This window comes from Ceratotherium simum, chromosome 23 (genome assembly GCF_057802395.1).
Source record: "Ceratotherium simum simum isolate JZ-2026a chromosome 23, ASM5780239v1, whole genome shotgun sequence".
Classification (NCBI taxonomy): Eukaryota; Metazoa; Chordata; class Mammalia; order Perissodactyla; family Rhinocerotidae; genus Ceratotherium; species Ceratotherium simum.
In genome coordinates, this window is record NC_141922.1 from 39,117,796 (window position 1) to 39,133,059 (window position 15,264).

The 15,264-nt window shown below is 35.3% G+C and overlaps 1 protein-coding gene across 8 annotated transcripts in view; it reads right to left on the bottom strand.

Moving 5' to 3' along the window:
• VPS13B (vacuolar protein sorting 13 homolog B) overlaps positions 1-15,264 on the bottom strand; it is a 741,189-nt gene that overhangs the window by 165,688 nt on the left and 560,237 nt on the right. For 7 of the 8 annotated variants that reach the window (XM_087447588.1, XM_087447584.1, XM_087447587.1 and 4 more), the window contains one exon: positions 6,691-7,086. In XM_087447588.1, coding sequence (XP_087303714.1) covers positions 6,691-7,086 — 396 coding nt within the window. The remainder of the gene's footprint in view (positions 1-6,690; positions 7,087-15,264) is intronic. The other variant, XM_087447586.1, reaches the window with a different exon arrangement.

Below are 15,264 nucleotides of genomic sequence, written 5' to 3' on the forward strand. Positions count from 1 at the left end.
AGTTCAGGTCAGTGATGAATCAGAAGAAAAAGTCAGAGATGGTTATCTCTCTGAGATGAGCTCATCTCCCTCTACGAAAGGCTGGGCAGGTACACCATGTTCACTACACCCCGGCACATGAGAGGGCTCTCACATCCTAAGTTGGTTGCTTATTAGATGATTTTTACTTTTTGTGTAGCCTAGAAATTAACACATCAGAAATTCAACCCAGTGGTTATCTTCTAAATTCCCGGGGTTACTATCCTATGTATTTTAAAGGCTTCCCACAGGAATCCAAAACAGCTATAGTAACCACACAGCACTAAAACAAAAAATGTACACGAAGAACAATAATCACATAACAGACATTTAAAAAATGCATACACCCTTTATCTCAGAAAAATTTAAATATCTCAAATGAAAGATGTAGAAGACTGCATTAACATAATGTGGTTAAATAAAAGGAATAAGTGGCTATATAAATGTGGCCTGAATAGCATATTTCTACTACTGGGGTTTTTTTTTAAACATCAAACACTCTTAATTTTTGACCTCTCTTTTTGAGGGTGAAAAAAGATCATTTCTAAGATCGTATTAATATTGCTTATTATTGCCCCAACTTCTATCTAATCATGGATTATGATAACAATTACAGCAAGAAGAATAAAACTTGTATGCTGCAATTTCTTCTTCACTGTATATGATTTCTAAGAAGAAGACAGAAAAATTACTCTCCAAGAGAGTATCTTACATTTATGGCTTTTATTTCCCACGATTTTAGAGAAATAATGTGGAACATTATTTTGAAAAAACAGTTAGGAGAATTTTACATTTTCTACTTATTTCCCATTCAATTTTTAGAACTTCCTATTCTTTTTTGGAATGCCTCAATAGTCCACCATTACGCACAGAAAAAATATCACTGTTGAAAAAAATCAGTAATCTACAGGTAATTTAAGAGTACAAAAAGAAGGACATGCCAGTTCATCAGTAGCAACTTTGAACCTTGTTATAAAGTAATAGGAGGGAATCCGACCAGGATTAATAGTGGTACTCAGTTCTGGGATGAGGGGTGTCATGTTTCACGGACTCTAGGCCATCTGTTCTGCCTGCCGACATTTTACTTCTGCAAAACTATAAACGCACCTCTACCTCTGGGACTATAGAAAGGCATTAGAATTCTTCTGCTTTTCATTATCACAAGATTCAGTAACTCATTTCATTGTCAAGATAATCCCCTTTTACTCTTTCTTTTGCGCTTGCAGGGTATGCCAAAATGACAAATAAAAATCCCAGATGTTACACACCCAATGAGGTCTCCACCTTTCCTTGAGTGTTGGGTTTAAGCTACTTGGGACATAGTGTCAAAAATGACAAGACCCTGATGCCCACACCCAATATTCATTAACGTTTGTTAGTGATTTGTATAGCTGTCTACAAGCTGTACTTCCACTTCAATCCTCAGTGGCTGTTTAAAAGTTAAAGTTTGTCCTCTGGCTTTAACTGTCAAAGAATTCATTTCCTATTGTTCAGGCATTGGAAAGAGATGCTATTTCTTTCTAAAAGTAACAAAAGCCTTTGGGGTGTTGTAAATGGCTTGTTACTGCAACATATTATTTTAGGTAGTCATATCTAATTTAATGTTTTATTTCCCTTTAGGCTTACTTGCATTTCTGCAGCATCCAATGGCTATGACAACGCCTTAAGAGATTTTCCTCAGGAGATCCAGTTAACTATGGAACGAAAAGCTGGAGTTCCACTTTGTATCAATTAATGATCTGGTTTCACTTTTCAATACATGAAAAGGAACTTTAGGTTCTTTACATTTTATTGGTTGGTCCTGAATTTGGTGATCATGAGAATAGGCATTTGTATACATGAAAAATAATGTGGTTATGCTTTCTTTCTCTCTTCTTTTGTTTATACACAAAGATAAGTCCGTCTGGATGGCAGAGGCTGGGGTAGTGAAAGTTATTTATTTATTTATTTATTTATTTATTTATTTAATTTTTATTAGGAAAAAGTTCACAGAATAAGGATATAAAGAGAGAAAATATTTTTGTACAGCTGTACAATGTGTGTTTTAAGCTGTGTTATTACAAAAGAGTCAAAAAGTTACAAAAAATTCAAAGTTTATAAAGTAAAAAAGTTATAGTAAGATATGTTAATTTATTATTATTATTTTTTTTTAATTTTTTGTTTATTGCAGTAACATTGGTTTATAACATTTGTAAAAATTTCAGGTGTACATCATTGTACTTCTATTTCTGCATAGATTACATCATGTTATTTAAACCACAGCTCTTTGACTAGAAGGAGTTCAACTCATTACTTTCTGCGTGGATGAAAAGTCCCCTAAGTCCCTATGAAAAGGGGATCCTTGCCACTTTTTCTCAATTCTGACTAAAATGCCAGCCAAGATGGCCTTACTTAGGCTCTTCCTCCAACCCTTTGTGCCACCTAACTTGTTCACATCCTAGTTCCCTTCTCCTCATCTGCATGGAGGGTTGCTAATCTAAGTGCCCCTGAGAAAGAGCAAGGCAGCCTAAAGCACAGCTATTTCACAGCCTGAATTGTGTACCCTTGTTTGCCGAAATCTAAGGAGCGCCGCCCTAATAGAGCCGTCATTTACTCTGACAAGGGGGGCTAAAGTCTGCAGCTCACTCCCCACCCTGCCTGTAGAAAGTGCTACACTGCTAGTTCAGAATTTATAGCTACATACTTATGGTTTCTCCAAAACGACATACTTCAAACGGCAAAAAAGATTGTGTTGCGTGTGTACGTGGGGGTGATGGGGGTTGTTTTTAAAAAGAACATACTATAGGATGGGAAAGATTTAATAGACAGCAAAAGAAATATTATCTGCCTTAAAATGTTTCAGAAAATAAGACAATTTCTAAATGAGATTCATTTTGTTATTGAAAACACAATCACAGGATTTCTTGCAATATTATACCAACTGTAAAAATATAAGCATTGCATCTACTAAAATCATAACTTTAGGGCTATTTCACCAAAGACATATGGGAGAACATAAGTATTCTAGCAGAAATACAAGTTAGGTTATTCTAAGTCACTGTTACACTAGCATCTGCAGAGTGGAATTAAATAAAAAACCAAGTCCCTTGAAACTCATAGTTTAGGGTCACAGAATAGTACAGGAGGCTAAGAAGAACTCGTAGACTTTTTTTAAGTGGAAAATATTTAACCATTTCGCTTTAAATGATGAAAACATTTCAGTCAATAATCTGTTCACATTTAGTTGTAAAAACCAGTAAATAAATATGAAAGCACTCCAGATTTAAAGGTATTGATAATGTCTTAGGAAGAAAATCAACTTTCCCCTTTCACTCTTTTATTATTCCCTTTTCCCATACACTTCCCATAAGTTTATGACAGTTTAGATAATAAAAAATATAACCATTAGGCGAACTCAAATATCTTTTGTACCTTTCAGAAGTGAGGAAACATGCCTATAACACATTCCCAATTGTGTTTCTCTAAATATTACTTAGAACATAAGATTCCTCTAGCATTACAAATCTATTTCAGCTCCTAAATTAAAACTCATCTGGAAAGGACCGTTTTACCATGTTTATATAACATTGTCACATAAAGAGTGTTAAAAAAAATATTTCACTAAAAATAGCTTGCGTAAGTTAGGGATTAGAGTAGTTTCTGCTGCTATAATTGTTCCTTTGTAGTTTTTTCCATGATGTTTTTGCACAGTGTTTTTGACTGTGTTTATTAAAGTCAGCACATCAAAAAGGATCAAAGAGAAAGTAAGTGAGAACCAAAGAAACCCCAAGTGTGTTGTCTCATTGGGGAGTTATGCAGATTCGCATAAACAAGTGCAAATTGTTGAGGTTTTAATGAAAATTTTCTACAATTATTTTATCTTAAGTCATTCTATACAATAACATCTGCACAGCAGATGGCTATACGGTACCAAGGCAATGCTTCTTTTTCTTTCTCTGTTTAATAGTACATCTGAGATGACTACTTTTGTCACTGTGCTCAATTTGGTTCAGCAAATAATTTGAAAAGTGCAGCTGCTGCAGATGGTCACAATAGTTATATAAACTGTAAAATCAAAGACACAGTTGACTATTTCTGTATTAGATTCAAACTGTAAAAATCGGACATTAACTCTGTTGAGCTCAAAGATATACTAAAAAATTTTTGGTTGAATGCAGAATGATGCCACTTGAAAGGTACAAAAAGAAATATGACTACTACTAGGACGTTTTCTTTGTGGGGGGGTGGGGAATACTTTTTACCACTTATTAAAAATATACCTTGAACATAAATTTGCACAAATTTCATCCAAGCTGCAAAGCATAAATTTTTAAGATTCATCTATACAGTGAAATTAATATTCAAAGCTTAAATTGTATTTTACTTTTACAAAGTTTTGCTTAGTTAAAATCAATTTTTGAAAACTATGTAGTAATCTCTCAATTACAATTTCTTAGAAATCAGACTTCAGCAATAACTAGAACTTAATCTTATTTCACTTAATTATAATTTATTATTATTTTGTTGACTTTGTTATCTTCTTAAACTGAGCAGAAATGTAGAGAAAACAGATTTGGTGTTCATTATGCTCTCAAAATAAAATTGCTCCTATTAAATGGCTAACTTCAACTTGATTTGATTTGTTGACACAAATCTAAAATAGTTATTTTAGAACATTTGCTGGACCCTACACATTCAAGTTGTATAAAGTATGTCTTAGTCAAAGTAATAGTTTCTATTTATGTGTTTAACTAGATTTAAGAGCATAATTGTAAAAGGGATAGGGGTAAGAAGCTTTTCTAGTATAAAGAGAAAAAAACAAGTTACAAAAACAGAATGAGTCTACTACCCTGTATAGCTCAGTGAGAGGATTTTAATTATATTTTAGAGATGTTTACTGAGTAAAAGTGGATAAAATATAAGTAGCAAATGTATAAAACAAGAAATGAGGATGAAAAAAGAAAAGGGCCTAGAATTGAGTACAGTACACTTAAATTCTTTCACTCTGTTTGAGTCCTAACCTTTCCCTGCTATGATTAAGGTACAACTGGACAGGCGTGGGAACAGGCCCCGTGTTGTCTGGGTTGCAATTTATTTGTGGATAAATCAGACATTGTAGCCTCCAGTGTTTCATAGTCCTTCATGTCCCATGGACCTTACATTTTTCATTTCTAACTTTTAAGACAATAAAAAAAATACAGTGCTTTTAGCTGGCTCGGTCACAAATATTTCTGGTGAGAAAGAAATAAATCATCTATTTTTTGGCCTAAAATTCATACTTCTTGACTATAAACTTTTTCTTTATCTCAAACTACTGTGGCAAAACTGGTTATTTGAAAGTAAGTTACAGCTAGTCTCCAGCTGCCACTTAATTACATTTTAGTAAGCAACTAAGTTGCAATAGTTTCAGGATTTACTTTATCTCCCGTACTACCCACCTCTAGCCCCAATTCTTTGCTGCAAATTAAAGTGGAAAAAAATATTTCCCTTTTGATTTTACTTTCAAAGTAAAATTTCTGGCATTGTGCCCTGAACTTTTACAGTAGCAGTTTCTGTGATTGAAAACTGTTATTTTCCACCTGTATCTTGTCTTTTCTCTTCCCCTCCTCACATTCCTTCTGCCTACCTTTTTTGATTCAGTGTGAAAAAGCATGTAACAATTTAGTCATGGTAACAAAAGAGGAAAATGTAGACATCACTGCCCATTAATTTCTCACCTCTCCACCAATCAACCAAGTCACTTTGCAGGGTCCACAACCTTTCTTTACTAGGCTTGCCACAGAAGCACAGCCTTTCTTTGCCAGGTGTTACTGCCTGATAATCCTCGATGGCATTATCCTCGCAAAGGTGAACCTTGGCTTCTATTACACTTTGTGTAGCATGCCTGCTACAGAGCAATTTTTCCTTTTTAAATAAATAGTTACCAGTGACTTAATGTAGTGCATCAGAATCACCTGTAGGACTTGCTGGAACACAGATTACTGGGCTCCACGCCCAGAGTTTCTGATTCAGTAGGTCAGCGTAGGGTTCGAGAATTTGCATTTCTAACAAGTTCCCAGGTGATGCTGATGCTGTTGGTTCTGAGACCACACTTTAAGAACCACTGCTCTAATGGTTCACAAAACTTGACACTCCGTTATTCCATTATAGCTATTTTAGGTGAAAAGAAATTTAGGAATGAACAGTTATACAGACATTTGTAGGAACATGCCTGAAGAGGTGGATAGAACAGTTTAGTTTAGGGCATTAAAATACTTAGGCTCAAAGGATTGTTATAAAATTATCTTTTAAAGTCACAAACCAGAAATGTCCCCATCTATAATGGCCCTTAAAACTTTTTTTTTTGGTGAGGAAGATCAGCCCTGAGCTAACATCTGATGCCAATCCTCCTCTTTTTGCTGAGGAAGATTGGCCCTGGGCTAACAGCTGTGCCCATCTTCCTCTACTTTATATGGGATGCCGCCAAAGCATGGCTTGACAAGCAGTGTGTCAGTGCGCGCCCGGGATCTGAACCTGAGAACCCTGGGCCAGCGAAGCGGAGCACATGCACCTAACTGCTGTACCACCGGGCCAGCCCCAACAATAGTCCTTAAAACTTTTAACCTCTACATAACATAAATCTTCAAAATTATGCATTTTCCAGATGTTAATAAGTCATATTGTCATCTCCCTCTCCCCTTTTCTGTGACTTACCAGGTACTTTTTGTGCTGCTTTGACATTAAGGCTTCCATTGAGGGTTGATAAGGATGCTAACAGGCATGGTTTATTAGGATGGGGGACAGTTTCCATGGAGACCACAATCTGAGTAGTATGGACAGAAATTTTTTGAAAGCAGGAAACAGTTCTCCACACGTTTTCTTTAAATGGAATGTTTTGTGCTCTATCACCATGAACTTTAAGTTTAGACAACTTTCCACGATAGCATTTGGAGGCTGGCAGCTCATCTTTATTCAGCATGGTATCTGACAGGACTGAAGTCTCTTTGCTGTGCACACTTTTTATCTTCTTTAAAAAATGGTTTATCTGATCCAGCTTGGTAAAACTCAGGTGTGCTTTCAAAGGTTTTGATATATCCAAGTTGATGTCTGCTATAGAATTGAAAGAGATAAGAGAATTATTGAAGCTTTCCTATCGAATATAAGGCTTTACTTCTCTGTCAAGCTCCTATTTAAGTTTCCCAACACCTGTATCGTGGACTCATTAGGATGTGGACATTATAATTCTTTTACTCATCACCTAACTATTCTTTCTATGTAAGTTAACTTGACGAATACTTTCCCTGGATGACTTACATGCCTGCATTCCTGTCTCAATCCATGTGACTGTCTGTTCCTGATAGAGCGAAGGCCACACATGGACATCTGCTTCTGCCCTCCCACTCTGAGGCAAAATTAAGCAGCCTTTCCAGTTTGTTACTGGAACTGGCATTCTTTCTTCCAAGGTAAAAGTACTTCCCCTAGTATCTAGCACAACATTTGACACAAATATTGGTATTTACAAATATTTGTCCAACTGACTAACTGAAGTAGCCTTCCCTACCTTTCTCTGATCTAGTATATGCAGAAAATGTTTGTTTCCCCTTTGTGATCTGCTAAAAACCAGACTGGTTCCTACATCTTTCCCTACATTCTGCATTGATAAAATTTCAAATACCTCATCCAATGTAACATGGGTAGACTGAGATTTCTTAAAATCTGTAGTCCTTTTTATATGTGCCATAAACCAGATGTTGTCTTTATTTGCCACTTAGTCACCTGACATTAAAATTAACTAGCCTTATTATTTTTGTTTTTGTCTTCTTACTTCTGTTTTTATTATCAATAGGACATAAGACTATAAGCGTTGTGAAAACAGAGCATGTCATGCATCTTTATACCCAGTGCCTGGCACAGTGTGTCTTGCATATATGTGTGTGCAATAAATGTTTGAGCTTAACTGAACCTAACAAGTGTTCTTTTCATTGGAGCCTGAGGATATAATACAAGACATAACCCCAGATGAAGCTACAAATAAAGTTATTAAGGAGATAAAATTAATATTCTACATCTATCTTCATAAGGAGGACCTCTTCTCACCTCCCTCAGATGTCAGCACCTTAGTGCTTCCTCCTGGCTACCCAGGCTCCCTCAGGGTACCATCCCTTTTATGAGTCCCTTCTCTTTTGTTTCCTTAATCAGGCGTACCAAAACTCTGCAAGTCTTACTTCTAGCTAGTTGTCCACTGGAAAGGGTCAGATATCTGAGTCACCCTTCTGCAGTATTATAACATTCCCTGCTCCCCATATTTTTTAAACAGGAAAAAGCACCCTAACTTAAAGCAATTATTTTTTTAGACATCTTATTGATATATTAACTCACATACCATACAACTTACCTATTTGAAGCGTACAATTCAATGGTTTTTAGTATACTCACAAGACTGTGCAATCATCACCACTATCCAATTCAAGAACATTATCCTCACCACAAGAAGAAATCCCATAACACTTAGCAGTCACTACCCACCCATTCCCCCCCTCCAGCCTCAGGAAACCACCAATCTAATTTCTGTCTCTATAGATTTGCCTATTCTGGACATTTCATATAAATGGAATCATAAAATATCTGGCCTTTCATTCTGGTTTCTTTCAGTTAGCATAATAAAAGTTTTTAAGGTTCATTCATGTTGAAACATGTATCATCAGTACTTCATTCCTTTTGTGGCTGAATAATACTCCATCATATGGATATACCATATTTTGTTTAACCATTATCAGTTTCTGAACATCTGGGTTGTTGCCACTTTTTAGCTATTATGAATAATGCTGCTATGAACATTCATGTGCAAATTTTTATGTGAACATGTTTTCAATTCTCTCAGGTATTTACCTAGGAGTGGGCTTGCTGGGTTATATTTGATACAGTCATTCTAGTGGGTATGAAGTGGTATCCCACTGTGATTTTGATTTCCCTAATGACTAATGATGTTGAGCATTTTTTCATGTGCTTATTGACCATGTGTATATATATTCTTGGAGAAATGCCTATTCACATCCTTCGCTCATTTTTAAATTGTGTTGTCTTATTATTATTGAATTGTATGAGTTCTTTATATTATCCTGGATACAAGTCCCTATCAGAGACAGGATTTGCAAATATTTTCTCCCATTTTGTGGACTGTCTTTTCAGTTTTTTTGATGGTATCATTTGCAGCACAAAAGATTTTAATTTTTGTGAAATCCAATATATCTATAATTTTGATTGTGCTTTTGGCGTCATATCAAGAAACCACTGTTTAACCCAAGGTCACAAAGTTTTACACCTATGTTTTCTTTTATGAATTTTATAGTTTTACCTCTTACATTAAGGTCTATGATGATTCTTAATTAACTTTTGTGTATTGTGTGAGGTAGGGGTCCAACTTCACTCTTTTGCATGGGGATATCCAGTTATATCAGCACCATGTTGAAAGGCATTACGTGTGACTTGTAGAATTTGGGGTACTGAAAGAGGCTGGTAGGCAAAATATTTTAGAGAAATTGAATGGTTCAAATGACCCACACATTTACCTACTCTACCTACACATCCTTTCATGTGGGCTTCCAATTCTGTGGCCTCACGGAAAATAATACCACCTTATACCACAACAACAAAAAAAAGAGAACAGTCTTAACAGATGATAGGAACAACAAAAAAACAAAACTAAACTAAAGCTAAAAAAGAAACAAAATTATTTCGATGACTTTGTCATATGCACAACAGGATAGTTTTTCCACTCCAGTTCATTATTTTTTACCCTCACGTGTGTTTCTCAAAAGGCTAAAGGGCTTCAATGTGTCCATGGCTCTTATATGTAGGGGAAGCCCACTTTAGGCCTGTTATTTAACTCTGTTTACTTTCAGGTTTACTTTCTACTGTCCACGGCCCCTCCAATAAGGTAGTAGAACGTTTTTGCTAAGACCTTTAATGGTGAAATCAGGGTGGCCCCTTGTGTAGAAGGTGAAAAAGATGGAATGCTATTCCTAAATGTTAGGGAAGCCACAGATAATTCCTGATCTTACTAATATCAAATGTTGTGGCACATAAAAATTAGAGGCTTTAACAGCTAGACTAGAGTCAGTCAAAAGCACAGGTCAGTTTGGCTCCATCCAAAGTAGTTTAATTACAAGAGACAATACATTCTTTCATATGACTTGGCTCGTATTACAAAATAAATTTAAAAGCAGGTTCCTTTTTATCAGTAGAGGTCAAATGCTGATAATTCAGAAAAATGTGCACTAAAAATCTCATCATATTGGTGAATTTCAACCATGAATCTGTTTGAGGTTACGTTATTAACCTTATTCTACCAAATACAACTTCGGTGAACAGTCTGAAATCAGAAAGATCCATTTCTCAAAGCCACATCAGGACAGCTCACAATACTTATTCAGTATAAGTCTAATAGCCGAAAATGGAGATGGCAAAGACATAATTAATTACAGTTGCCTGTCTTGTTCTATCTTTCAGAGTCATGAATCTCTATTAGGCCACTAATTTATACACACATAACAATTAACTGGGACTCAACACATTTTAGGAATAAGAAAATCTGAAGCAATTTCTTGGCTCTCCCTTTCTCATACAGTTTGTCCCTAAAGTGTCAGTGTGATTTTAAACTTTAATAACTTCAGAATCATAAACACTACAGAATTATTTTAAAAATAATTTGAAAGTTTAATTACGTAAATGTATAATATATTACTTTTGTTTCATGAATTTTAACTGTGAATTTTTAATGTTAATTTTTTGTGGTTTGGTTTCTGGATGACCCTTTCTCAGACCAGTGGACTGGTTAAGGGAGGCTTCTTATTTGGATGCTTCAGTCACTTTCCTGTGGGGTTATGTCAAAACTGTTATGTATGCATCAAAACTTCATTCTTTGGGTGATCTTAAACCTAGGAGTACAAATGCAATCACTCAGTCACTGAACAGCAGGTGATATAAGTTTTTAGAAAGTTCAAAAATCTCGTAGAGCTATATATACAGCACAAGACAGGTGTTATGTTAACTTTCATAAGAAACAAACTGATATTTAAAACATTTAGGGGCCGGCCCCGTGGCTTAGCGGTTAAGTGCACGCGCTCCGCTGCTGGCGGCCCGAGTTCGGATCCCAGGCATGCACCGATGCACCGCTTCTCCGGCCATGCTGAGGCCACATCCCACATACAGCAACTAGAAGGATGTGCAACTATGACATACAACTATCTACTGGGGCTTTGGGGGAAAAAATAAATAAATAAAAATTAAAAAAAAAAAATTTAAATAATTTACTTTTAAATGTTTTCTTGTATGTTTGTTTGCATACAGTACAACCTCTGCGTAATGTGCCCTCCACTGAGCCATGGAGTCCCTCACTGCTGCTCCCCTATAGCTAGAGTGTTGAGCCACATTCCTTGCAAATCACATCCAGTTCTATGTATAAACAGAGGGTCTGGGGCAGTCCCATTTGGGCAAGTCAGACAGTACAATAGGCCAAGACCCTAAAAAGCAAGCTGAAATGAGGCTACACTGTTAACACCGGGTATTCCTTTCATAAGTACTAGGTCCATCAAGAGACAGAAAGCATGCACCAGAATGAGAAGCATCACAAATGAAACAGTGTCCTTTATTGCTGTATGAAGTCCATCAACATGTGGGAATCCTTCAACTAAAATCATGAGGTCATTTGTCACACCCGATAATTCAACAAATTTGTATTACTACTTTTCTACCCAGTATCTCTAGACTTACCCATCCTTGAACTAGCCAGGCACTGTTTTTGGTAGAAAATTAGTACTTTATTGTAAATATTTTCAGTCTCATAATGGCAGAAAAATTATTTTTACAAATAGGAAAAATTATGCAACAAAAAAGTATGGCATTTTTAAACATAAAAAATAAAAATTGAGCAATGTATTTTCTGGTCTTCTTTTATACTTTTAAAAATATTGATGAAAAACATTAACCTCATTATTAAGATGAAAACATTAAAGAAATGAACTAGAAAAGTTTTATTCAACAGAGACACTGTGGGAGCTATATAGAATAATGTTTTACAAGAACTGGAAATATAACTGGATAAAGAACCAGGCATAGATTGGCAATGTGGATTTTAGTCCAATTATTATCAGATTTTTGTTTTAAAGGGTTTAGCATTTTATTCATAATCCTCACTGAACTTTAATAAATGGATTATTTTCAAAGTTTAGATTTTAAGAATATGCAGTAAAAGAGAATCTCCCAGCTGAGTCATCTATTTCTCTGCCAGATCTATTTCTCACCATCCCCAGAACATATTCTGTATCTTTAAGCAATCAAGTAAACCTGTGACTGTCAATTATTAGATTCGAATTACCCTTCAAAACTTTCTGAACGGCTACCAGGAAACAGAATGATGGAATGACTACTGAGTTAAAAGGAGATTAGACAAATACAAATAAATTACACTTATTTTATACTCCCATCACCCTAGGAGATGACTTAATAGTGAAAGAAAAAGAATCATCTTGTAATAATGAAATCAGAGAGGGAATTCAAGCCCCAGAGGTGATTCCCCTAAGTTTATGTTAATGCACACCTTGTGGGGGACCAAACATCAACTGGAAAAGTTTCCTGAAAACTGTTCCAGCTATTTTCTCATTTAAAATGTTCCAACTTTACTTGACCCATTAGTCATCATATTACTTACATCCATGATGTATTTTGAAATCTATTACCAAAAACCCAATGGATTCAGTATGGCTTGTTATACCCAAATCATAACATTTATGAAAGAAAACTTCTTTGTTAAGTGTTTCTTCCTTTGGAATTTTATATGTAAAAGACAAAAATTTTTTTAGACAAGCAAGGCTTGCTAGGAAAACAGTCAGTGGCTAGGGTGGCTATGTACAGACACGTGAAGATGGTGTTTTCCTCCCTGCCCCCCATGCCTGAACTGAGAGAAGTAAATGCAAAACACGGAACAAATCTATACTCAAGCTTGACTTTATGCATTATAGTAACTCTAATAAAAATATTTTTTACTATTAGGTCATAGTACATTTTTTTCTCTTATTCATAGCAATACAAATTCAGATTTTTGTTACAGTGCCCAAGTAAAGGTATTCATGATAATTGCCAGTGCTGACTGAGTATTCACAGGTGTGACAGCTAGAAAACCTGGAAAGCTGCCCATGACAATGAAATCAATGTGTTTTCACTGAAGGTGTGAAGTGTAAAGACCTCAGTGGCAGCAGACATGAGTGCTTCAACTAACAATGGTATACCAAGTGGAACTGGGTATAAGCTGTCACACGTGTTGTTGAGGCTCACAGACATGAACTGACATATACCCTCGACTGGGTCAGTTCAAAAGCAGTTCATGGTGCTTATCACTGGGATTTGGGCATCATCACTACTAGTTAATTACTTATGCACATAATTCAAGCATTAATTTTTTTTGACTACATTGTATCCCCCCAAAATCACAACATAAAAGTTCTGTTTATAGGATAATTGTACTGGTTTTCTAAAACGAATGTATTGAACTGAACTTATCCAAATGAGCTTCTCTCCTTCTAAGTCGTCATCATAGAAGGCTACACTCTACTGCTCCAACAATTTTGGCAGCTTGTTTGGTGCCTGCATCCTTTTTTTTTTCGCTATTCTCGATGGCATATACTCATTCTTGGTTGGAGACAGCGGATCTGATTTTTTGGAACAGTCAAATGTTGTTCTGAGATAAGGGAGCAAGGATTCCAGAGTCCTTGAGAACACAGAGAAGCCAATTTACAGAGTCTCTCACTGCCAATGATGAGACAATTTGAGCATCATTAAAAATAATGAGTTCAGAATAATACCAAACAACTAATTAGTCACCATTGGAATATGCTAGAAAACCAACTCATTTTGTCCCCAGCTTTACTGAGGTATAATTGACAAATAAAATTGTAAGATATTTAAGATGTACATTGTGATGATACACGTATACATCATGAAAAAATTCCTCCCACCTAGAAAACCAACTCATTTTTGAAAATGGGTAAATAGAAAGAATTAAGCATTTATCCTACCTTTCCTAGATCACCAATACTGAGTCAATATTGAGTACTGAGTAACTCAACACTGAGTAACCAAGCAGTAGATGAGGGAATGTTTCTCTTTATATAAGTATTCTAGCTAATATACAAAAAAGGAATGCTAAAATTAAAATATTACTGTTTGCAACCTCCAATGAATTGAGGCATTGAGCATCAACGGCTGTTAACATCACAAAAAGAGACCTTCAGACATTACGTGCCTCCTGGCTGGAACAACACAAAACTTTTTACAAAACAGTCTTGCTAAAAAAATAAATAAATAAAAAAACAAACAAAAAAAAGCAAACCTGAATAGATTAAGCGAACTACCAATTTATATGTAGGAAATATAAAGGACCGGGACACAGACAAACCCAAACTGTGGTAAACTCTATAGGATAAATGATCTGGTTTCTTCAATATATAAATTGCAAGAGATGAAAAGAGATAAGAGCGGGAACCCCATTGATTAAAAGAAACTTGAAAGACATATCAACCAATAGTGATGCATAAACCTTATCAGGTTCCTGGTTCAAAAAAAAAAAAAAAAAAAAAAACCCAGAAAAAAAATACATGCACACAAACACCCATACTTCCACACACATTATGATATTTATGAGATAATTGGAAATTTAAATACTGACTAGTTATTTGGTGATACTGAAGAATTATTATAATTAGGCTTGATAATAGTATTGTGGTTATGTTTTTAAATGTTCTTATTTTTTAGAGATATATATTGAAATATTACAGATGATATAATACATGAGATTTGCTTCAAAATAATACATGAGGTGAGGAAGTGGATAGGGGTATATAAGAAACAATATTGCCCACAAGCTGACAATTCTTTAAGCAGGAGGTTCTATATACTATTCAGTCTACTTTTGTATACATTTAAAATTTTCCATAATAAAAAGGTATAGAGAAAAGAATGAGTATGGCATATGAAGAAGTCATATTGGAAGATGATTTCAAACCATTTGCCTCCAAACCATCAAACTCCTCTCATCCCTCTTCAACTTCAATAGGTGACCTTTCTTTTAGCTTCATGGAGAAAGTTAAAGCCATTAAATTTCCCTCAATTTCTTGCTATTAAACTGAAAAACTACCTGCATATGCCATCTTCCTTCCCTTCCTTAACTTGTTATGTAAAATAGAGAAGCTATAATGCTTCTCTAATCTAAAACCTGTTCTTTCATATGTGTAT